This window comes from Echinops telfairi, unplaced genomic scaffold, assembly GCF_000313985.2.
Source record: "Echinops telfairi isolate 266 unplaced genomic scaffold, ASM31398v2 ScPeMD7_7400;HRSCAF=8409, whole genome shotgun sequence".
NCBI classification, from domain to species: Eukaryota; Metazoa; Chordata; class Mammalia; order Afrosoricida; family Tenrecidae; genus Echinops; species Echinops telfairi.
The window spans coordinates 23,167,471-23,185,901 of NW_022111300.1; the positions used below are offsets into that span (position 1 = coordinate 23,167,471).

Here is an 18,431-nt window from a genome sequence, read left to right on the forward strand (position 1 = left end):
GCCAAAGCTTTTATCCTAGGCAGTAGCAATGCCTTCCTTTTCCCTTCAAAAAGTTCACGGAAAAGTTCCATATACTTCAGGCCCACTTTCCACGAACGTTTGGAAGTCCACTCGGATGGGTCATTGTGCAGCAAACAAGCTATCTCTTTGCTCTGGAGGGAGACATGATCTTTGTCTTCCGAGGGCGATTTGCTATTCAAGCAGCCACGGGAAGATCACGCAGAACACAGGCTGTGCGTCCTTCCGCTCTTGAGATAACAGAGATCTAAGAGACCATGAAGAACTGCTCTCCAACATTGGATCGCAGTCCTTTTTCCCCAGCCTGTATTGCCCAGTTTCCATCGTAAAATACGTGTACGGGTAAACAACAAGTCGACCTTTTAAACAGCAGGTAGCTTGTGTGTTCTCTTTTCAACAAAGAAAGAACATCGGGAACTCCAAGACCCCCGTCTAAATCCAGGCACTGGGCAGGCGAGCATGGGTTTATCTGAATCCAGACAGGGACTCCAGCACCTGGTGCCCGGATGGGCCTCTTGGGTGAATGCTCCCTGGACAATGGGGAGGCCTCTGCTTGTTGTGAGGATGAATATGCTTCCACCCTGGGGGTGGTTTGCATTTCCAGGCAATAACTTCGGCCTGCAGACAGCACAAAAGAATGACTTTCTGGCTCCTTCCGGCATCCTTGTCTGTGTTCTGCGACTCAGCATCTTCCCCCCACCCCCCTCCTTAGAATGCATTTGTACACAGCGATCCAATGCCTGCAAAATGATCACACATTGGGTTTTCCATCCTTGAAATTATACTTTTTCAAGAGAGTCCCTGGGTTCCCTGGCCTTGGCAATCCTGCTGTCTGCCCACGGCCAGGGCATGGAGACCTGCAGCATCCAGCGAAGCTCGGCTCAGATGCGACTGTTCTTTCAGGTCGTCCAGGAGCGTCATTGTCCCGTCACCATTGTGTCTCACACTCATCAAGTTATCTCAGTCTTTTGACTGACTCTTCTTCGGTGACTGCCTGCCACCCAAGTGGTGGGGTTCCTTCCCTCTACCATGCCACACCCACTTACAGTGCTTTTGCAACCACACCTGTGGTTTTAGCTGCCTCCCACAAGCTGATACCTTCCAGATCTCTATCTCCCCGCTTGGCCTGCCTGAGCTCAGGTGTGTATCCAGCCTCCTTAGGCATCTCCATCTATGAATATCTGTCAGATACTTCAGACTTGCTGGGTGCCATCTGAGAGCCATTCAGGTAAAGACTCATGGGCCCTCCTCCCTAAACCTGTTCTTACAGTCTAGTCCTCGACTAGGGAAGTCCATCTCTTTGGGTCCAGTCGTTTAAGCTGGAAGGATGCCCACAATTCTCATCTCCTCCCTCAGTGCTCACTCCCCACACCCTCTCATGCACCAGGGCTTCAGTTTGCTCCTTTCTCGCAAGTCAGCCGTGTCTGTCTCTCTGTCCCCCGAGTCTTTGTCATCGGTCCTGACATCTCTGGTCTGGACATCTTCAATGGCTTCTGTGTTCACCTTTGTGGCTCGGAGCAGAAGAGACGTGTGGTAAATGCTTTACGAGTGAAAGAATGAACAAATGAATGAGTAAGCATGATCAAAGGAAACAGGCACATGAATTTCCAGAGAACACTGTTTCCCCCATAGTCTGAGAGAGGTTGACATGTGGATCACAGATGGGAGACAGGAGTGGCTACCCTGGCCACTCTGCAGACTGAAGAAATGATGGGGAACTTTTGAAAAACCCAAACTATGTGCCACCAAGTTTATGCCAACTCATAGCGACCCTGTAGGACAGGGTGGAAGAGCCCCGGTGGGTTTCTGAGACTGTCACTCTTTCCGAGAGCAGAAAGCCCCACCTTTCTCCCAAGGAGCCACTGGTGGGGTCAAGCTGCTGACCTTTTGGATTGTAGCCCAACTCGTAACCACTGCACCGCAAGGGCTCCTTTGTGCAGATAGTTGGTATAATAAGTCGAGGCTGTGTCTTTCTGAAAATCTAACTATAATACCACCCATCACCCCCATCCCTAAAATAATAACCATCTTGTAGTGTCAATTACATCTCTATCTATAATTCAGACATGGCATTGAATCCGTTCCAGTTCATAGTAGTCCTGTGTGGTAGGGACTCTGAGACTGTCCATCTCTATGGGAACGGCTTCCCTCGTCCTCGTTCTGAGGACTGGCTGGGGAATTTGAACTGCCAGTTTGGTAGTTAGCAGACCAGTACGGAACTCGTTTCTCCCTCACGGCCCTCAAGTCGAATCAGACTCATAGCAACCCGATAGGACATAGCTGAATTGTCCCTCTGGGTTTCCAAGGTTGTCAATCGGTGAAAGAGTAGAAAACCACAAATTTCTTCCTCGGAGTGGATTCAAACTGCTGACCTTGCAGTTAGCAGCCCATCCTACATCGCACTATGTCACCTAAATCATAGAGGAGGAAGACTCATGACTTTAATGGATGTGCGTGCATCTCTAATCCCATGCAACATGTGGAGCATTTTCAGCCATGAAAGCTCTTTTAAAAGTCTGATGTATTGGGTTTCTGGTGAAAGTTTACACAGAAAAGGAAGCTTCCTTTTAACAATCACTACCCACGCTATTCCGAGACACGGTTGCATTTTTTAATTTTTAATAGGGAACGCTTCGCGAATTTGCGTGTCATCCTGGCGCAGGGGCCACGCGAATCTTCTCTGTATCGTTGCAATTTTAGTATGTGTTGCCGAAGTGAGCACACGGGTTGCATGTTTTACACCATTTCACATTCTCCTCCATTCTCTTTGCGATGCTCAGCTTCCAGCCATCCGATGTCCCTGTCCTCACACCTTTCCATCTTTGCTTCAGAACAACCCGACTTCATTGGCTTCGAATGCCTTTGAAGTCCCCACCCCTGGTGGCAGAGTGGTCTGCGTCAGGCTGCGAACCATAAGGTCAGCCGTTCAAAATCAACAGCCATTCTGAGGAAGAAAAATGGGGTTTCTCTCCCATCAAGAGTTACAGTCCAGGAAACTCACAGCGCACTTCGTTCTACCCTGCCCTATAAGGCTTGCTATGATTTGGTTTGGGTTTTAGGTGAATGTTCTTCTAATTTCAGATATCTATTCCTTTAGAAATAAATTTGCAAATAAGTATGGATGCACTGGGTTGCTGACTAAATGGAAAGCCACATCTGTAGGTGAACCAGGTGTAAGGGAAGGGAAGGGAGAGCCACTCAGGGTGAGAACTGAAATGTGGGAGTGGGAGTCAGACCCCAATCTCAGGCCAATTGGTTCCATAGTACTTGGTCAAAGTTGCCTAGTAGGACGAACTAATATTTTCTTTAGGCATTATTTTTTCTTTTATCTTATAAAATCCTTTCAACATAACTTCAGAAGTCACTTTAGCTTGAAAAATATTTTAGGGAAGCTTTGTTGTTCTTATTTTTATTTCACAACTAAGTTTCTAATACCTAGCAGTGTGCCTGGCATATGAAATACTTTTTAAATGAATGAGATTTGCTCCTAGTCCCATTAGTACATATAAATTAGAGGAACTTGGTGCTGATGAGCGCTGATGGTTTAGTAGTAGAATTCTTGCCTTCCCTACAGGAGACTTGGGTTTGATGTTTAGCCGATGCACCCAAATGTGCAGCCAGAACCCATTGTCAGTGGAGGCAAAGATCTGCCTGTGATACTGAAGAGGTTGTAAGAGAGCTTCCAGACTAAGATCTACTAGAAGAAAAACCTCGTGAGCGGTCTCTGAAAACCAGCCAGTGAAACACCAGCCCTGTAGATCAGTGTTCTGTGCCTGGTGTGCATGTGGTCACTGTGAGTCAGAAGCCAACTCAGCAGCAGCTAACAATAACACTACATCCTCAGCATGAAAAGAAAAAGAAAAAAGAAAACACACATACCAGAAACACAAGGTCAATCAATACTTGTTAGGTGATTGTACTTAGGACTGTCCCTTTCAATGCTAGTGAATCTTTCTCAGAGGAGCAGTTTGATGTCACTGATATGTCGGGACTTGACAAGAGCTCACACTTAAACGCATTGTCAGTGTGGAATTAGACACTGTCTTCATTCTCGAGGGGAGGCTTGTCTTCCAAATTCACAAGAGTACAGGAGTTCCATTAGCTTCATTGGGAGGGGAAGGATCAATGAGTATTAGGATCAGTCTTGGGTGGCCCTGTTTGAACCAAGACAAGCAATGCTTTCTCTGGTTTGGGAGGAGGTATTTACGAAAGCCGTCAAGACCTGGCTTGATGTGTGAGGATACACGGTCTGGGCTCAAGATGATGGTTCAAGAATGAATGTGACCATAATCTTCCACTGCTTTTCATTTTCTGTGTATGTGTGTAATAGAATGCATAGACTTATCAGTGTTAGAATAATTAGTTTGAAACTGGCTTGTTTCGCTTGTCCACAGTAGAGTTACACAAGGGAGCTTCCAAAATATTGTGGAAAAAAATGCCATTATCTTTTCATTCAATTTTCCCAGCTTCATATCAAATACATGTTTAATCAGATGAACTCACTTATAATCATGTTCTCGTGGATCAAAGGAAGGAAGTAGAAATGACAATTTCTGTAGTATTGATAATCTCACTAGCATTCACCTCCAGTGCATGTCCCCAAGTTGCCATGAGATAAGGAACAGGGGTCTGTTTTCTCTGGGGCCATTATTTTTCCCATGTGCCTTTTGTAGTGGGAACAACTTGCTGCATCAGCTGTGATTTGAGAGTTTAAGAAATTGTGTGTGAGGCTAACATGGCCCGTGCTTGCAGGCTCACTCTTTCCTATGGTGTTGCATCAAAGCTTACTGTAAACAGTCGCTTCAATTCTGTAGGATCCATATGGTATCTATAAAAGCAACACCTCCCAAAGCGACTTTGGGAGATAATTTTGACTATGTATGGTTTTCATCTTAAGGGATGACTTAGACCCCCCAACTTACTTGACAAATCCGAGCACAGAGCTGGGCTTTGTTTTAAGGCATGCACATTAGAGTGATCAATCCGTATTTTGCTGGTGATTAAAAGTGTTCCTTCTGTAAAAGTTAACAGGTTGAGTTTGTGCCTGTTGTAATGAAAATATTTCTGGGGAACAGTGGGTCTCAACCAGGAGTAATTTTGCTTACTCCTGCCCACCAGTTGAGACATTTGGTCACGTCTCGAATCACAAAATCTCTTGGGTCAGGGATGTCACTGAAAGCCCTACAATACACAAGAGAGCCTCCCACAGCCAAGCATCATCTGACCCCAATATATATTGACCTGACATTGAGAAGCTGTGCTCTAGGGTAAATCAGAGTGAACGGCTTAGTACGAACTGGCTCAACTCCAAAGGCAAGTCTAAAGAATTTTCAAAGTTGTGAGCTTTTCCTCTTGGGACCTTTCTCAGATTTATGTGATTAAACCACAAGTTTAGAGTAGATGGTGTGAGTTATTAACTCTGAACTGGGGAGGTCTCTGGAATCAACAGACTTTGGAGCAGCTATTATAGGACGGGCTGGCCCAGTCCTTGGTTTCATAAGACCTGCCACAAAGCCAATTATTGGCAAAGTCCTCGAGACCCCATCACAGATTGAAATCAGTTGAAACCACCCAAAGACTTATTAAGTTCAGATCTTTCTACCAGCCATTTATCTTTCCAAAGAGAAAGTGCATGACAAGAGATTCCAGTTGGACACTTTGGACCCAGCTGTCAGAAACATTGATGAAGGCAGACTTGGAATACCCTTGCCCAATGTGTCCTGCCCACCCCACCCCACATACTCGCACACACACACCAGGAATGATTACACAGTTGACCCTTGAACAATGGGATGAGTTAGGAGCACCACCCTCCCACAGAGCCGGAAATCCACATATACTTCACACATGTGTCCAAAGACAACTGCAGACCCATGAACAGCATGGGTTTGAACTTCTCGTGTCCACTGAAGATGGATTATTTTTTCCCTCTTGCTCTTGCGGTGAGCTTACATGCTGCCACGGTCCATGCAAAACGCTGTGTGACAGGCATCATCTCCAAGTGAGTGGTTAGTGGAAATGGTTAGTGTCACACATTGTTTTAAGGGTAACAGGGGGCTGGCCCAGTTGTTCGAGGGCTGACGATGTACTTTCCTTTTGTAGCTTCAAAGGAGTGACAGCATGTGACCTAGGGGTTCATGGCATTCACTGTTTCCCGGGGAGACCCTGTGGCAAGCAGACAGTACTAACTGAAGGCCCTCCAGGAAGGGACTTTGCAGAAGTGTGGACAGGGACAGGGTAGGGGTCATCACAGGTGTAGCACCAGCGGGAAGCTGTAAACTGTCCCCACCTCTAGGGCTGAAGGAATTTGGGGACAGCGGGGACTTTGTGAGAGCCCTAGCCAGGAAAAACCTTGGCACAGAAACAGCGGGTGGCCCCTTATGAAGGGAGCAGAGATTTTAAAAATGCCCCTCCTTCTCTGTCTTCTGGTGTCTCCCAGTGTCCAACCCTGTCTCAGAGTCCGCGAAGATACAAGGGCAGAGGTGTTCTCGGTGGAGGGCCGTTTTCAATGGAGAACGGGCCAGGAGACGTAACCCAGGAATATCCAGACTGCTGTGTAGCCCTGGGCACACGTCTTAACCTCCTGGACCCCGTTCTCTCATTTTTCACTCAGGGATGTCCGTTTTCACATCATCTCGCCGGTGTGAGAACTGCAGAAGGTGCGAAGGGTGCACAGGTCCCCGTGCACCACTGGTGCAGGGGAGGCACTAGTCTTGTAGAAGCCCTCTCTTTCCACTCGCTTCACTTGGGGGCCAAGCAAGCTCTGGTGTCCAGAGAGAGCTTTGGGAGTGGGTGAGGTGTCAGTGGTGTGTGCTTCCAGAGAACGGAAGCTACTGCATCGCCAGAGGGAAGGGCTGCCCTCCCTGTGGGGGAGCAAGGCCAGGCTGCCAGAAAGCCTCACACCCGGCCCTTTCTTCCTCTCCCTAAGTTGTGTCATCTGCCTACCCTGGTGACGGTCTTATCTGACTGGGCAGCTTGGAGTAGTCTCTCCACAGAGCACGTTGCTTTCCCTCTCCCCATTGGCCAGCATGTTGATGTCTTCCCATCCAGGTTCCTCTGCCCCGCTGTCTTCTGCCACGTCTGTTTTTCTCTGACAAAAACTCTTTCAAGCGGCTGCCTTCGAGTTCTTCCCGCAAAGGCTTGTGTTCACCAGATCCCTGGTCTGTACCGTCATTTCCTCTAGATTGCGTCACGTGTCCGATGCTCTGTCCCTTTATGCAGTTAAAGTGTTCTGTTTTCCTTTCTTAGGCTCCTCCCACCTCCATCCCAACCTTAACATTTTGTTTATAGCCTCTTAATCAGGTCAGTGCAGGTTCTGGCCAACTGCATTTTTCTGGCCTTTGCTAAGGGCACTCTGGCTGTGCCAAGACCCGGTCAGTCTGCTCGCTCAGGACGTGGTCCAGGAAGACAGAGCCTGCTTTGGCTGCCTCTCTTATCGCCAGGAGTCCCTTGCCATGTCCTCCTTGCAGTCCTAGACTCCCACCCAGCCCTGGCCAAAGGGCTACGTCGGTGCCCAGCCCTAGCCCTTCTGAAGTTCCCTGCCTGCTTGGCACCGCGCCTGCTGAGATGCTGGCAGCTCTAGTGTCCTTGGTCCAACTGAAGTGATTGGCAGGCCTGGGCGGTTCTGGATAAGTGAGGGGCACCCTGCTTGGTCCTGGTATGTGGATTTTGGCTTTTCTCACACACTCTCGAGTCTGTCCCTGCCTGCCTGGCCATGGGCATGGGCAGTCTCCGTTTTCTCTCAGGCCTGGCTTTCTGAGGACAATAACAGAGCCCTCCTCCCAGCGCGGGTGTGGGATCCCGTTAGATGGTTCACGTGATGTGTGCTCACTAAAAGTTCCTCAGGAAACCAATAGCCCTGCAGATCTCCCTCTGTTCCCCGCTCACTGCTAACACAGCTTCTCCCCCAGTTGATACCTGGGATGCAATGTGTTTCCTACTGCCTGGCCTCGCAGCCACTTGCCCCGTGTTGTCCCAGGGGTAGGTGTGTTCAGTCTTCCCTCCCTTCTCGTGTGTTCCATCGGTGGGCTCTTGCTTCAACCCCCTCAGACCCTTCTACAGTGCATGTATCCCGGGCCATTTATCCTCATCCCATAACTCGCAGGGATTCCTAAGCCATTTCCAGCAGGAAGCACGGTTTGCCTGTGATGCAGATGTAGTTGGCCATCTAAGACTCAATGAAATGCAGACTAGCTCTACCTGAAGAAGCTACCACTGCCTTCAGGTAGAGTTGTAGGTCCTGACCTTGACACTCAAGGCCCTTGGCTGGTCCCTGGTGGCCTTCCAGCCTGCACTGCTCCCTGCATCCCCTGACCACCCTGGGCTTCTCTGAGTGTCTCCTGCACTCCATGTGCCCCGGGCCCCTGCCCACCCTCTCCCCTCTGCCCAGAACATTCTCATAGTCGCATCTTTTAATGTCTTTGCCTCTTTGCAGGCGGTGTTTAAATGCCGTTTTCTCACCTCCCAGGCTTTGTCGAGGGCCCTTACTAGACCCTCTTGGGAGCCTGCCTTTGACTTCAGAATACTCGTCATATTTATAAATATGCCATTATAGAAGCTGGTCTGTCAGGTGAGAGGCTAAGCAGCTTGGATCCCTTGGTGCTGGGGTGCACTCTCCTTTACACACCAGAGGTCATGGGCTAAGGTAGTGAGGTCTCTCCTCCCTGCTCCTTTGGTAGCCCCAGCATGAGTTGGGCCTGTCCTGCCCTCCCTGCCAGCACCATGGTTGTGCTGTGGAAAGGCTCATTCCGTCTGAGATGAGCAAGGGTGGAAAGTTACAGTTTTCACTCCTTGTTTGGTCCTAACTTACAGCGTTCCTGTGCACAACAGAATGGAATGCTGCCCGGGCTTGCAGCAGCCTCCCCATGACGGTTGTGTGTAAGCCTGTGGTTGAAGACATGCTCCCAGCCCTTCACATGGTGGGTCTTTTGCGTTGACCCTCCACCTTGCCAAGCACGATGCACTTCTCCAGGGACTGGCCCCTCCTGATAGCACGTCCAGCCTGCACAAGGTGAAGTCTCATGGTCTTTACTCCTGAAGAGCATTCAGGATGCACACCTCCCAAGACAGAGTTGTTTGTTGTCCTGGCATCCGACGGAACGTCAATATTCTTTGTTGGTGTTTTCACCCCCAGGTGTTGACAAATACCTTAGCTCCCTATAGGACTTTCCCTATGGACCTTGGGAGAGGACTTCAAAATGTTCGTAGAAAAAGAAAATGAAAAAGACAGCAGAATTTCCCCAAAAAACCCTTTAAGTCCCCTCAAATGAGCCTTCCCCTTTTCTAGAGACTGAGTAAGGTTGTGAAGATACATCTTCCTGTATCTGCTAAAGGAGCAGGCTTGGCTTAGGGGCAGTGTGACTCTTAAGGAAGAGAGAGAGAGAGAGAGAGAGAGAGAGAGAGTGTGTGTGTGGCGTGGCGTGGCGTGGCGTGATGTAATGTTGGTGTCCGGGGCTCTCAGATTGTGTGGAGTCTTGAGGCCACCCTGAATATCATCCTGAACATTGTGGCGCTGACCCCTGCGGGTTCTCTGACATGAGAGGAAGAAGAGGCCTTGGACCCCAGGGAGCTTCTTTCCTGGGCATTCCCCAGGGTGATTAACACAGCTGGAGAATATTCCTGCGGTGGCCCCGGCCCCTCCCTCTGAGGCCTGTCACTTGATAATCCAACACCTTATCAAGTCACTTCGGTACCAACTTAGGTTAGTTGGGTACCTGCCTCCTACCACTGTGACCCCTCTGGTTGGCTTATGGTCAGGTCCTGTGTCTCCACCACAGGGAGGGCTCTCCCAAAGCATACTGGGCCCAGCGTTGATGGTCTGCGTGTTGCCTGCTAGGTCTGGAAGACGAAGCATGCTTGCATTCATGAAGCGCCTTCATCTTGACACCGGGTAATCGGCTTGGTGGGACTGTTCATGACTAGGGCAGCCTCCCCTGCCGCCGATCTGGGACACACTGTGATGACATTGACTCCGTGGTTCAGTCAGGGCAGGTCCTGGGGGACGCCGCCGACCTCTGCCCACAGTAATGGATGGAAGGATCCCCCCATGTGTCAGTCCGGGTAGACTAGAGAGAGGAATCCAGAGAGCTTCCTATGTGTGGAAGAGAGAACTTTACATCGAGACATCATTGTGCATCGATACAACATCCCAGCCCAGACCGAGCCCACAAGTCTGATATTAGCCCAAGAATTCCTCTTGAGACTCAGGCAGCACACGGAATGATGCCAAATGCAAGAAGATCACTAGGCGGTGGGTAGAAAGTCTGGACCCAGGGGCAGTGGAAGCTTCTCTACGTGGCTCCTCCAGCTCCTTCATGTGTGTCCACAGCAGGAACAGGAAGGCAGAGGGAGTGGGTCCGGCCTCCAGGGAGCTATTTATCTCCGTGGTTCCTCCAAATGAGGTCATCACGCTGCCATCCAACTGGCAGGCGAAACTGCACCCCTTCACTATTCAGACCCACACATTGACAGGAGATTGTGTAACTGCCACACCCACCCCTGCCCGGTGTCCTGGTTCAGTCACTGTTTCAAAAGACTGATGCCATAAAGTTGGGACCACGTGGCTCTCCCAGCTCTTGCCATCTGTGGCCACGGCTGCCCAGGGTGCCACGGTCCTGGTGTTTGCGCGCGCTCTCTCTCTCTGTGGAGAGGAGCCCAGCAGTGATGTAGACATGGGACCAGAAGGAATCACCCACCAATCTCGGCCCCCACACCTACACCTGGGCAGACTCCCCTGAAGCGAGCCCTGGTGGAGCAGGGCTTAGAGCATCCAAAGGCTGGTGGCAGTTTGAGCCCATCAGCCAGTCCCTCGAAGAAGGGTGCAGCAGCCTGCATCCGTCAAGACTTCCAGCCTGGGAAATCCTATGGGGGCATTTCTACCCTGTCCCACAAGATCGCTATGAATTCGGGACTCACCTTGATGACAATGGGTTTGGTTTGGGGGTTCTAGTCTCCTCTGGGGGTGGTGAATAGACACAGGTGTGTGGCCGCCACCTGACACCACCCCCTGTCCGTGTTTGCACCATGACAGATGGGCCCCCTTGCCAGCTCCCCCCATCTGCTCACCAATGGAAATGCCCACCATATGCCTGCCCACGTCCGTTTTGACGTGGCTACTCTGATGTCAATGTGTAGAGAAACATGTGCTCTCTGTCAGCCAGATGGATGACTCCGCCTTTGCCAAGGCTGGAGTGCGCCGTGCTTGTAAAACGAATGGGGCTTGTAGCACTTTGCTAAATAATCTGTTATCAGACGAGGAAGAAATTACAAGAAACATTCCTTCAATGCCAAAGGGAGTCCTACAAGGCATCCTCCCTCTTTCTTGCAGCCAGCCGAGTTCTTGCTCCAAAGGAAAAGCATTGTGCACTGCATTCTCAGACATGTGGGCTCACTGTCAGTGTGACCTTTGGCGATTGCCAGCGACTGCCAGTGCCTGAAGCTCTGCCCTCCTGCTGCCAGTTCCTAAAACCTCCCTCCCGGGGACACTCGGCAGCGACAACATAGACAGCAAGGGGCCATGGCTACTTTCTTCCAGCTTCTGGCTCAGTCTGTCTGACAGGCAGGTCTCTGTACGAGGCCCAGTGCCCAGCACAAGACCCACAATGTGTGCTCAAACCACAGCCTCAGAGTCGAAGGGAGAGGCCCTCGCTGCACTGCCCAGTTCTTACAGAGGACAATTGCTGTCCTGTCATGTTGGACGTTACCCAAGGGACATAAAGAAAGGTGGGGAGTTCACCCCCTCCCTACTCAATGCTCTGACCCATTTCTCAGACAAAGCAGCCTCCACGCAGATCAGGAGTGGAGGACTGGGGTGGACGTTGGGCCAAGTGAGTCCTGGCAGAACCACTTCTTACTGAGGGCAGCTGGGCCCCCTGCCCACTAAAGCCTGTGCTGTCTCAACGCTACAGTAATGCCAGGGCCTAGGCAGCTGGGGGCTCTGTTCATACACACTCACCAGCCAGCCCGCCTACCTGGGCTCTGGGTCTGGGAGTGTCCTTGACATGAGTGTATGCCAAGGGCTTGAGCACACGCTCCTGACGGCACTACCAGAATGCCACACCATGTTGTCTTGCCCAGCCTGCCCGCGCTGGCTGTCCCAAGTGGCAGTTGGCTCAAATGTTTTGCACGCTTACTCCTCATTTACAACAGTGTCATCATCATCTGACATTTCGCATTTACGGTAGTGAAACCTCTACCCGACTAGTGTGCACACAAAGGACACTCATCTGGCCCTGATGGGTGCCAAGGTGCTAGGTGAGCGCAACACCTGCTGTGATGGGTAAGCTGTGTGCCCACTCAGCCGGGCCAGGAGTCCCAGTGGTCTGGCGCTTGCCCGTCGTGCTGTGATCTGGCAGTTAGGTAACGACGTAATCCGGCTGCAATGTGTTGATGCAGCCATCTTTCATTTGGGATCCGATGTGGTCATCTTCCATTTTCACATCATGCCTGGTCTTTGAAACCTGTGTGAGGCGTGGGTGTGGCCTCAATCGCTCTGCTGTCCAGCCTGATAAAATCACTACTCATAACCGAGAGCTTTGCTCGGCAAAAACATGCACAAGCGGGTTGCAATGGGAGGGTGGGAGCCGTGAGAACCTTGACCCTGGTGCAGGAATCAGCACTCCAGTAGCGCCTGGTAGGATTTCATATAGCCTAGGGCCCGCACATAGCTTTCTATATCATGGGGTAAGGCCGCATTCTGGGCAAAAAGATCCAAGCAAAGGGTGATGGGCCTCACTGCCACCCACTCCCACCCCACCCCGATTTAAAAAAGATGCAGCTGCTGTTTGCTTGCCACAGCACATGCCTTTTCTTTCTATTTCCTGAAGGCACAAACGAATCCTGTATTAATTTTTGTGGCTGTGTCACAAATTACCATAGACTTAGCAATTTAAAATAACACTTATTAATTCAGCTTCTCTTGGGCAAAAGCTCAACTGAATCCTTCGGCTAACCAAAGGCTGAAAGCCAGGCTTTGCCTGATGGTGGGTGGGTAGGTGGGTGGGTGGATTGGTTGGTTGGTTTGGTTTGGTTTGGTTTGGTTTGGTGGGCTCCTTCTGGGAGGTTTTGGGAAGAGTCAATTCCAGGCTGATTCAGAATTCAGCTCCTGATGCTTGTGGAATGGAACTCCCCGTTTCCTTGCCGGCAGTCAGCCAGGAGGTCATTCTCCGCCCTAAGAGCCCAACGACCTTCCTCACCCTGTGGCCTCTGTTTCCAAAGGCATCGACAGCGTGTCAGATCCTTATCATGTCTCATCCTCCCTGACGTCTCTGCTTTTGAAACATTCACCTGATGTAGTCACGCCCACTACCAATGTAATCTTCCTATGTTAATGTCACCTGGCTTAAGACTTCAATTTTATCTGCCCCCTAAAAAATACCCCCTTAACCACAGTCCCTAGATAGGTGTTTGATTGCCTAAGCAGAGGGTGGAAATCATGGAAGGCTATTTTGGAAGTCACCGAACAGCCCAGAAAAACCAACCTTGCATTCCTCTTTCACAACCCACGGCACACTTCACAGACACAACTGTTGTGAGCCTTCTCTCCACTCCTGTCTCCCCCAGCAAGTGCCAGGGACCCTGAGCCGGAACCCGAGGCAGAAGCCGCGGCGGAGGTGGCACAGGTGGCTGAGGACCGCGGCCAGGCAGTAGCCCCTGCAGAAGCAGAGAGGGAGGTGGAGCGAGAGCCGGAGGAGAGGGCCTCCCTCAGTGAAAAAGAGAGGCAGAATGAGGAGGTGAACGAGCGAGACAACTGCTCCAGCCTCTCGTCCTCCAGCAGCACCTTGGAGAGGGAGGACAAGGAGGACAAGCTCGCCAGGGACCGAGGAACTGGTAACCCAAACCCCTCTTTCCATTAAGCACTCTTTGTGGAAATCCAGGGCAAGGGGAGGCTGGGACGGGGATCTGGGGTGGTGCCTGCTGGGTCAACTCACTCTGAGGCTGTGTCACCCAGGCTCTGGGGGGTGAGGGGTGTGGCCACCTGGCCAGCCAGCTGGCAACTTCCTGTCTCTTTGGAAGGTGGCACCAAGCCCTGTGCCATGCTGTTGCATTCATCCCTTCCACGGGTGGGCAAGGGAACCCGGGTATTGGGCCCAGAGGACACCCCCAAGGAAAGAAACGCCTTACTCTCTTGGGAGATGTGTTAGTCCGGGTAGACTAGAGAAACAAATGCAGGGAGACTCGTGTGTAAGAGATAACTTTATATCAAAGAGCAATTGTATATTAAGAAAACACCCCAGCCCAGTCCATAAATCCGATATTAGCCCATATGTCCAATACCAGTCTATAAATTCCTCTTCAAATTCACGCAACACATGCAATGATGTTGAATGCAGGAAGATCATAGGCCAGTGGGTGGAAAGTCTTGTGGATCCAGTGGTGGTGGAAGCATCTCAGCGCTGGTGTGGGTCTCCACGTGGCTCCTCCAGCTCCAGGGCTCTGGCATAGCTCCATGTACCTTGTCATAATCCCAAGCAGAGAGTCTGTATGTTCCATCTCCAGCAAACTATTTATCTCCGTAGTGCCTCCAAATGAGGTCATCGAGTAGCGATCTGATTGACAGGCTGAAAACTCCACCCCTTCACTCTTAATAGTCTCAAGTTGGCACCAGATTACGTAACTATCACAGAAGGGTTTACTTGTCAGTGAGAGATGTGATGTTTCTCTTTCTCTTGTTCTGACTTAGGTTTAGTGACATACTGTCCTGTTACCTACCCCTTAAAAGAATTTTAAATGAGCTCTATCAACCTTGGGCCACTGGGCATTTTAGCACAGATCAGATTTGTTCCAGGGGATTGAGTGTGTGCCTGCAAAAAAAAAAAAAGTGCATTTCTACATGTGTGTGGCTGTCCACAGGCCCTGTGGTGCAGAAGCATTCATAGTTTCCATCATGTTCTTCTGTACACCCAGGCCCACTCCTTTCTGTACCACAGAGTAGGTCGTTTTTCTTCTGGCATTCTGTCTTTGGGGTATTACACCCTGTAGTCCTTTAGATCACCTTGTGGGTGTTGGCATGAGGATGAGGGACCGAGGGAGATGTCAGAAGCTACTAGGCTTGGCCTAAAAGGACCTCACCCCCAAGACTTTGGCTGAGTGCCACTGAAACCTATAAAAAACCCAGGGCCATGAGCTCATTCTGACACACAGCGACCCAAGGTAGGATGGGGTAGAACCCCCCTTTGGAGTTTCCAAGACGATCCATCTTGACAGCCTCGTTGCTTTCCCACTGCCCAGCTGGTGGGAAGCCCCAGCCTTGTGAACAGCAGCCCAATGATTCAGCCACCGTGCCACCAGGCCTCTTACAATAGCCACTAGGGATTTTCTAAATGCAGTAGAACCTGTCAGAGCTGGAAGCTGTGTAAGGCACAAACCTGTCAGAGGGGAGGAAAGCGCCGATATTTTTTTTCCAAAATGAGGCTGCCCCCTCCCAGAGGCGGAAGCTTGTGAGACCAGGAAGGCCGACGCAGGCCTGTCAAGGTCAGGCCGTCATAGCCTCCACTCTATAACCTGCACATACCAGGGCCTTTGGTTTTTCATTCAACACCTGTGTGCTGTCAAGGGCTAACACACCTCGGGGACCCCCGTGGAGTCATGTCTTAGAGGGCAAACCCTAGTCTACACCAGTATTTCCCAAAGTGGCAATACTGCCCCCTACGGGTGCTGAGGTGATTCAGAGGGGGCTGCAAAAGCAGGCATCTGCATTTTACCATGAATTATATAGGTCCATAGTACACAAGTTTCTCATCGCCAGGGATGTGGAGTAATTTTGTTTTTCTGGAAAGGCAGGCAGTAGGCCGAATAAGTTTGGGAACCATTGTTCTATAAGCTACAAGTGAGACATGCTCACAAGCGACATCTTTGGCCCAGAGGACAGCATGAATGAGTCCTGAAGGTCTGCCCACTTGGCATGCTGGTTCCCAGATTCAAAACAGGTGGTCCCCAAACATGGAGGAGTGAACAGGACTCGGAGGAATAAATGGAACCCCCAAACCACCCAGGAGACCTGGAATTAAGAGATTATGGAGTGTTCCAGGAGCTTCTTGAAGCCCACTTGTATTCGATTTTATTCTTCCTAGTGCAGGTCACCACGCCGCAGTGTAACTTGGGAGGAATACTTGGGAGATGGCATAGTTTCTGAGTTAGTTTATTGTGCCAACCTGGTCCATAAACACAGGTGGAGTTAATTAAAGGGTAGAGAAATAAATGGCTCCATGAGCCTCACCTTTTTAGTTCTCAGGTCTCTTTCGTTTGATGATCAGACCAGGGTGCAGCTGCCTTAACCAGTTCCCTGCCAGTTCCCTGCTTCAGCTGGCAAGGCTCACTTCCTGCAAGACATCTCTGAGGAGAAGCCACATGGACCTACCCCGATGCAGTCCTGGATGCTGGAGCAGCCGTGTGGAGACCCCTGCCAGCACTGAGATGCTTACACGTTCACTGATTCGTCTTTCCTTCTGCAGTTGGTGTCATTGCGTGTGTTTTGTGAGATGGAGGAGTACTTTGTGGATTGGTGTCAGACATATGGGTTAATGTTGGACTTGTGGGCTTGGGCAGCACTGGGTTGGGATGTTAATTCTTAATATGCACTTAACCTTTATATAAAATTCTCTCTTACACATGAGTTTCTATGGATTTGTTTCTCTAAAGTACCCAGACTAACACAGTTTGCTTTGTTAGAATTAAAGCCTTGAACATGTGGTATATCCACGAGGTGGAGGATGGGAAGATGCCTGTCCTGAGAGGGGTTACATCTACTCCTCCCTACTACTTTCATAGATTACAACTAGTCTAAATGCCTGTGGTTGTGGCTCATACTCGGTGTGATTACGGTCACAGTGAGCAGCCCTGGTGGGGCAGTGGTTAAGTGCTTGGCTGCTCACAGAAAGGCCAGTGGTTTTAGATCACCAGCCACTCCTTCACTAAAGACTTACAGCCTTGGACCCCCTGCATGCAGCCCTGCTCAGGTGCTGTAGGATCCCAACGAGTTAACAAAAGGTTTGAGTTTATGGTCATAGGACAGAGTGTAGTATGGCTAAGACTTCTCCATCAGTTGGGCCATCACACTCATGTTTTATGTATCCTGTGTAACTGTAAGCTGGGCTTAGCTCTCCTAAAATATATCAACAAATTGGATTAGTAAAAATAAGCCAGGGAACAGAACAAGTCACATCACATTTCCAGTATTCTTCCAAATAAGGACAACTTTCCAAAAATGGAAACTCAGCGCCCAGCCCAGAACCATTGGCTTTCTACCAATGGCAGGTCCATTGGCTTTCTACCAATGACAGGTGTCGCTGGCCTGTGTGGAGGTGGACAGGGGCATGAGGGCTCTGCAGTTGAGTTCTGCTTCACTCTGGTGCTCTTGAGAGAGTTGGTCATGTTTTGTTTGCAGTAGTTTTCTGGTTCCACTACTCACGGGCAGCGATGGGCTCAGGGTAACTGTTCCCTAGTTCTTACATTTAAGAATATTGTCAAATGACAGGGAAACCCTAGAGCCCATTAAAATGATTCCCAGTCTTTGATCTAACAACTACGTCTGGTGCTTGACAATTACATCGAAGGGTTTGAGAAAGACTTCATGAACTCCACGTGGTTTCATTGATTGATGGGTGGATAATTGTTCCTCCCTGTCTTAGCATTAGAAGCTTGGCTAGAGCATTCATCTCCCCTTTGCCTTCACGCAAATAAAAGCTTTGTGGGGACAGGGATGCCGACCTGGATAATTGTGTGTTGGTTCTTAGCTGGATGCTTCTTAAGACATGGCGGGGTCTAGGAAATCGTGGTAGTCAATGGATGAAGAGGCATCTGGCCAGGATGGAGGAGCCTGTTTCTGCAAGCCAGGCTATAAACAGAAGAACCACAAGGCACAGGGAGATTCTGAAAGGTGGAATGCGAAGGCAGGCTGCTTAGGAACCTTGGGGCATGAGGAAGGACACTGCAGTCTCCAGTCCCAAACTGCCAACACCCACAGACCAGAAAAGTCTGTGCCTTCTAGCCTAAGGGCTTGGGGACATGATCGCCTCACAGAGTCGGAATCGACTTTGTGGCATTGATTTTGGGGAACAGAACAGCAAACGACCTTGGCTATGAATACTAACCTCACCCTAGCCTCACATCCATGAGAAAGCAGCTCCTGGCCCAGCCGCTACAGCAGGGTCAAGTGGGGAGTTGTGTCTTCCTTCCAGAGCAGGAGCAGCGCCGGCGCCATTTTACAGTGGCACCAGGGTGAGCATAAAGCTAATCTTCTGCAGGAGCAGGCAACACTCTGATGCCCTCCACCAGGAGAGTGGCGGCAGGTTCTGTGGAGATCTTCACTTCATCTCCACCAGCAGGCACAAGACTGAGCAAGGAAGTGGGTGAAAGCCAGCCAGTACTCCCGCTGCCCAAGGCCAGCAGTGCCCTAAGGAGGAGCTGAGCCGCCC

The 18,431-nt window shown here is 50.3% G+C and overlaps 1 protein-coding gene and 1 non-coding gene across 2 annotated transcripts in view; one reads left to right on the forward strand and one right to left on the reverse strand.

The window, feature by feature from the left end:
* Nucleotides 1-18,431, forward strand: part of FHOD3 (formin homology 2 domain containing 3) — a 521,276-nt gene that overhangs the window by 432,010 nt on the left and 70,835 nt on the right. Inside the window, 1 exon segment of the mRNA XM_004703087.3 lies at nucleotides 13,579-13,845. Within this exon segment, the coding sequence (XP_004703144.3) occupies nucleotides 13,579-13,845 (267 nt within the window).
* LOC115871660 lies at nucleotides 2,636-2,738 on the reverse strand. Its single transcript, XR_004047391.1, has one exon. It is a non-coding gene; the product is annotated as a U6 spliceosomal RNA (small nuclear RNA).